Here is a 6,021-nt window from a genome sequence, read left to right on the forward strand (position 1 = left end):
GCTATTGCTGTAGCACTTCTAATGAGAAGTAAAAGTAATGCTGTTCTGCAGGAATATTCTCAGATAGCCAGCGTTCCCTAGAACCTTTCAATAAGAGTAGGTCTGTCAGCATCCCCATCTCATTCCAGCTGGTATAATCTACTGGAATTTAAATTGCATCTTGTAGAAAGAGCTGAAATATTTTTAGCTGGGATAGTATTTCATCCTAGAGAAAATGAGTTAAACGTGATCCTGTGTCCATGTGCACATTAAATCTCTTCTGCAGTAAAGCAAAAGCCATTAATATGATCTGGTTCCATTCAGGGCTGATTAGTAGCTTCTTAATATTCCTCCCTGCCACCACATTACTTTTTAAAATACCACACCTCATTGTGCCTGTTAAAGAGCTTGAAGGGACTGTCATAGCCTGCGGTATAGAAGAAGTCGTCATGGAAGGGTTGGCCTCTGTTTCTTAAGATTCTGGCCAAGACTTGAGCTTCCTCAGCATATTTCTCTGGTGAGGCAAATCCACCAAAGGACCTGGTAGACATGGAAAAAGGTTTTTAAGAGTTCAAGCCCCTGTGCTTTTTTTTTTTCCCCACAGAAGGAAACGTTATACAGAGCATGCAGTGTTGGGGCTCTAGTGGTGGTGTTTGTAGTTGCTAGGTAAATGATACAGAACTAGCTGTCAGGAGTGTAAGTATGCTCTAAGTTGCTTGCAATTCAGAGAGCATTAACTGATGCAGGTTGATTGCCTGTGGCTTTCATACCTGCAGAAAGGGCAGGTGTAGCTTTGGGTACTTCTGTAATAAAACATCTGCCATGTGGGTTTTGTGGGAGTTTGGGACTTAGAACTAAAGGGAGCTGGAAGAGTGATTCAGGTGTTCTGTAGCACAGCATGTGCCCAGCAGGGGAGGATTCTGAAAGCTGCATTTCTACAAAACTCAGTGCAATATACGTGCTGAAAAAATGTGCTTTGAAATTAGGTCATTTCTTCCTGTTCTTGGTTAGACACCCAAGCATAAAGATTGACAGAACTTGAGCATTTGGAAATAAAGACTCTGAACAGCAGGATCTATGCACAGTCAGAAATGGGTTAGCCCAGGTTCTTGGGCAGCTCAGCCCCTTCCAGTAGCTGCTGTTGCCAGCTCTGCTGGTGCCGCTTACCGGACAAAGATGGCTGCTGCCTTCCGCTCTTCAACAAACACATCTGAGTCGGTGGGCTGGGGGGGAGAGTCCTGGTGTTCAAAGGGCACAAAGAAGGAGATCTTGAAGTCTGCACAGCCAGATTTTATCAGGCATGTCACTGGCACAGTCATATCAATCTTCATTTCTAGAGAAGAAGGGGGGAAGTCTTTTGAGCTGCAAGTGGAGACAGTGCCTGGATGCTGCTGTAAAGGGTGATGCAGACATCCTAAAAGCAGATAGCAAAGCAACATTGTGGGTATGAATGACCTAAAGGAGTCACAAGGGGGTTGGACCAGGAAAAGGGACCTTGTGTCCTGCAGCTCATCCACTGCTTTGTACTACTCAATTTCATGGTCCATTTGTGCTACTTGCACTTGAAACCCATCGCCCACTACCTTTCTCATTCTTCCCTTGGATGTAGTGGAAGAGTTTCCAGAAGCCCTGGCGCATTGCCTCCTTCTGAGTCTCTCCCCTGATGACTGTGCTGACCCACTTTGCTGTCTCATACTGACGCAGTTCGTAATCCTTTGCCTGAAAGGGAGCAAAAGTCACTGTAACCGTGAGGTGAATATTAAGATGACAAAAGAAGTACTACCTTTTTCCAAATTGGTATGCAAATACTGTTGCAACAAGCTACCACTGAGCAACCTCTTCTCTGCAGGCTCTTGGCATATCCCTGTGTCAAACCAGTTGATCCCTTCCTTGTGAAACCACCCTGCCCTGCCTGGGGCTCAGCTTCTCATTGAGCTTTCAAATAGGTGTTCCTCTCCCCCTTGGCAGTAAGTGTGAACAGTCCAGAATAACATTTCCCAGCTTCTCCACACTCCAAGCTGAGATTCCTAAATCCACCTTGTCTCTCCACCCTGGGCTGCAGAGTGCTCCGTTCCCCTGCCCTTAAGCTTTTACCATTGTCTCTGCTGTGCTCCACCGTGGGGACTGCAGATCCAGGGACAGAAACGTTTGCTTGAAGGATTTGATCATCTTGGCTGAGCTGAAAGGCAGACAACAGTTCATTGGCCTCTCGAATCAGTGCAGCATTCATAGAATCAGGGTTGGAAAAGACCTCAAAGATCATCCATCAACCCCAGGCTACTATGACTACTAAACCATGTCCCAAAGTTCCATGTCTACATGTTTTTTGAAACCTTCCAGGGATGGTGACTCCAACACCTCCCTGGACAGAGTGTTTCAGCACTCTTAAATGGCAAAGAAATTCTTCCTAATATCCAATCCAAAACTCCTCTGGTGCAACCCAAGCCCATTTCCTCTCATCCTATTGCTAGTTGCATGGGAGAACAGACCAACACCCATGTATGTATGGCAGAGGAGAGCTTTAGGGCGTTTGTGCCTAACATCAAAGAGCTCTTCCTCAGCCTCTGGTCTCCAACCTTTCAGTAACATTTGCTACACTGAGAAGCAACTGGGAAGCTTCAGGCAAAAGTCTGGTGTTTTCCAAAAGAGCTGAAAACATGAAAACACTCCACTCCCTCTCACTGTCATAAAGCATGTGAAAATAAACACTATCACTATTGACATAACTGCATCTGGTTAAAAGTCTTGAGATTTGAGGAGCCTTTATGATTTTTTCTATACCAGGCAGATCGTGGTGTATAACGTACATGCCGAGAAAGTCTCCGCTTTCTGTTGTTACACAGTGTCCCTTGCATTTCATGTTGCAAAGACAGCACATCATTAATCCAGCAATTATCTTGATTCCAAGGTCATGATATGTCTTCTCAGAGCATAACTGCCCGTTTCTTGGGTTAGAGAACAAACTTTGAGCTATTTTTTCATCTCTCTGCCTCCTCAACTGCTTATAGCCGCCCACACAACAAGCCACTGCCCTGTCACTTGTGGCTTTACTTTTTTCATGGGATTTTATTATTAAAGGTGCACGGATGCAATTCACAGCACGTCCCACCTCCAGTGGCAGTCTTTAAGGTATGCCATCTTCAACGTGATGTTTTGTCACATCAAAAACAGCCTCGTGCTACCTGACTACTTATCCATTTCCATTTATTTTATTCATGACCTGTAGACCACTCTTGAATCCTATAGATCCTGTTCTGTACCCTGATTTAGAGGTGGCTACAAGGAGTTTTGTCTTTGGGATCTATGAGGTTGAAAAGCTTTATCAAAAAGTCACCCTAAAACACCTTGGTGGCACTGATGTCACTTAGAATCCATAAAATAAGAGAGCACAGACCGCTCACATGTTGAGGTTTTTCTGGCAGCTTCTTCAGTTGTCACCTAGTTGAGACCCACATAGCAGGAGACAAATGTCAGTGGTCAAAAGCAGGTGTTGTCCCCTCCCTCTCCCAGCCTGAAGGTACAACATCTTCAGCAGTCTTTACCAGAAGGACTGTTCACCAGCTGGTGACTGGACAACAGTTGTAAGCTGGACAGCTGTAGTCTAATAGACATTTGGTTGGTAGCATTTACAAACAAAAAAAGCATAGAGATAAAGCAGGAGCCAAACTGTTTCATTAGAAGCTGATACGAGTAATTACACTGTAACTTCACAGTGAGTTATTTTCTTCATTGCCATTTCAAAGACAAAGAGGCTGCCACTCTGCTGTCACATCACTTGCTATTTTTCTTATAACTTTGTGGCCAGTACTGTTGGTGATGGCATGTATGAAATATTTCTGAATTACAGAAGAACAATGCTTAGGGAGGGGGAAGACAAGCTGAGAAGAATCCTTCAAATATTTACAGTTGAATTATTTTAGGTCTACAGGAAAGCTTAGCTGAGAGATTTCTGTCTGTCCATACAAATATGACTGGCGGGTGTGGAGGCTTTTTCTGCAGCTGCTGACACATGGGCCAAAGCAGGCACCTGCACAGGGTCCACTGGTGCAGTGACCAAGCACAGCCGTGACATGCTGCTCCACAAGCCACTCGCTATATTAAGAAAGCAGAGAAAGTGGACATACTTACATTTTAAGCTGTCCTTGTCCTTCTAGCTGTTGCAGACTGTGCTTCTGAGGCTGCACATACTCGCAAGATAATGCGTGTCAGTGTTTATTTTAGTTTGTCAAACTCCGCCCATGCCTCAGCCCTACTGGAGGGGGATGCTGTTATGAAAACCAGAACGTTGTAGCCTTCTCCTCCTCTGGGTTTCATTGGTGAGCTCCCACGCAAATGCCGAAAGCCCAGCCTACTGCCCACGAGGCAACACTGGGTCCAGTGTGTGATCTGGCTCCATAAACAGTTTCGCACCCTTGTGTAACTGCCACTGGTTTCCATGGCTTTGTGCCTGCTTATGTCAGGGTCAGTGGCAGGTTTTGTGCTTTTGGGAGAAAGAATTACACGTAAATAGTGTTTCCCCCCCTTGATACTCAGGTTATGTGAGAGTGATGGTACAGAACAACTTTCCCTTTTTATCCCTGGGGTGAAATGGCAGAAATCTGGCTGCAAACTAAGCTAAGGGCATTCTCAGGAGATTCCTGATGCTGTGAAAGACAGTGTTGTATAATAGCTGTCTGTTTTGGGCGGTATTTGAGACTAGTCGGCCCGCTTAGCCCTTGGATATCTGCACAAAGGGCTTACACAGAGCTATTGTGAAAGTCTGTCCTGCCCGTCATACACAGAGTGAAGCTGGACTCTTCATTGAACCAGCTGCAGCTCCAGACATACTCAGGTACCAGCACAATAGGGCAGATTAAACTTTACAGTTGGAGTTCCGAGAGCTTGTCTCGTGTTTGTCATGGTTTGTGCAAATTCCTTGCAGCCAAATTCAGCTAAGCTCTCTGGGACACTGGAAGTCAACAGCTGGGAGTGACTTTTAACAGGAAACACGGTTTGCTTGCAGACAACTTCATCATGATGCTGTGTGATACGCTCCTGTTCTAAAAGGGGAAATAGAACTCCCAAACCCAAGCCAAACAGCAACTGCAAGCATTTCTAAAGCCACGGAAGTGGGGTGGTGTAAAGAGTGGTTTACAAATGGAGCCTGTTAGAACATGCTAAGGCCTGAAATGCAGAACCAGTTCTCTGCATGCTTTGTACTTTTATTTTCTGGAGTAAACTTCCGCTCAGTTTTACCTGTGTTCTGCTTGGGTCAAACAGAATTAAGCAAGTTGGTTTGGAGAAGCAGAAGGTGGTACTTCATGGCCTTTACTTAGGATTTCTGGGCATGCAAAGGCACGTGTCTGTGTGAGGTCAGCTGGTACATGACCTGTCACCCTAACATTCCTCTCAAGTACATACCTCTAATTATTTTCTCCAGTGTAGAGAAGGCCACATACATAAAAAAAATATACCCAGCCACTATAGTTTGGCAAATCTCAACAAGTTTACCCCAATCATGAGCTCACAGAATTGAAAGGGGGACAATTAATCTGTAGATAAACACAGGCCCAGTGTGGATTCTGGTTTTGTTTCTGAAGCAGAGGGGCCCAGAACAAATCCCCAGTCAGTTTGTATGTGTCCAGCTGATGTCATGGACAAAGAGCTCACTGTTCTGGTGGAGTAGCCTGAGGCTGGAGAACAATCAGCAGTGTTTCTCCCTGAGGTTGTTTTCCAACATTCTTGTTCTTCACATATACATTGAGAGAACATGTCAACAGTTGAAAGGAAGAACAGGACAGGCATGAGGACATGGATTCTGTACATAACCAGACACATACCCAAACTGTATATAATTAGGGGTTTGGGGAAGGGACTACAATGGAAGGTGATGCACAGTCGCACTGGTACCTCCAAATAGGGGGAAATCTGAGTATGCTAACTGTACCCTTTGCCCTTTACACAGGAAAATAACATGAAAGAACTGTTTTAGCACCTTGAGGTCCCAGTGGTTTGCAGAACATAAGACATGGAAGTTCAGCAGCATACATAGAGTGCTAGTTT

General features: G+C 45.0%; 1 protein-coding gene across 1 annotated transcript; it reads right to left on the reverse strand.

The window, feature by feature from the left end:
* Positions 1 to 242: 242 nt before the first annotated feature.
* LOC103778802 (heme-binding protein 2-like) lies at positions 243 to 4,284 on the reverse strand. Its single transcript, XM_008946414.1, has 5 exons — positions 4,108 to 4,284; positions 2,074 to 2,158; positions 1,563 to 1,698; positions 1,147 to 1,312; positions 243 to 519 (listed from the first exon to the last, which is right to left on the reverse strand). The coding sequence occupies exons 2-5, from the start codon at positions 2,146 to 2,148 to the stop codon at positions 345 to 347; spliced, it is 552 nt and encodes a 183-aa protein (XP_008944662.1). The 5' UTR covers positions 2,149 to 2,158; positions 4,108 to 4,284; the 3' UTR covers positions 243 to 344.
* Positions 4,285 to 6,021: the final 1,737 nt, after the last annotated feature.

Source organism: Merops nubicus, unplaced genomic scaffold (assembly GCF_000691845.1).
Source record: "Merops nubicus isolate BGI_N331 unplaced genomic scaffold, ASM69184v1 scaffold8688, whole genome shotgun sequence".
Classification (NCBI taxonomy): domain Eukaryota; kingdom Metazoa; phylum Chordata; class Aves; order Coraciiformes; family Meropidae; genus Merops; species Merops nubicus.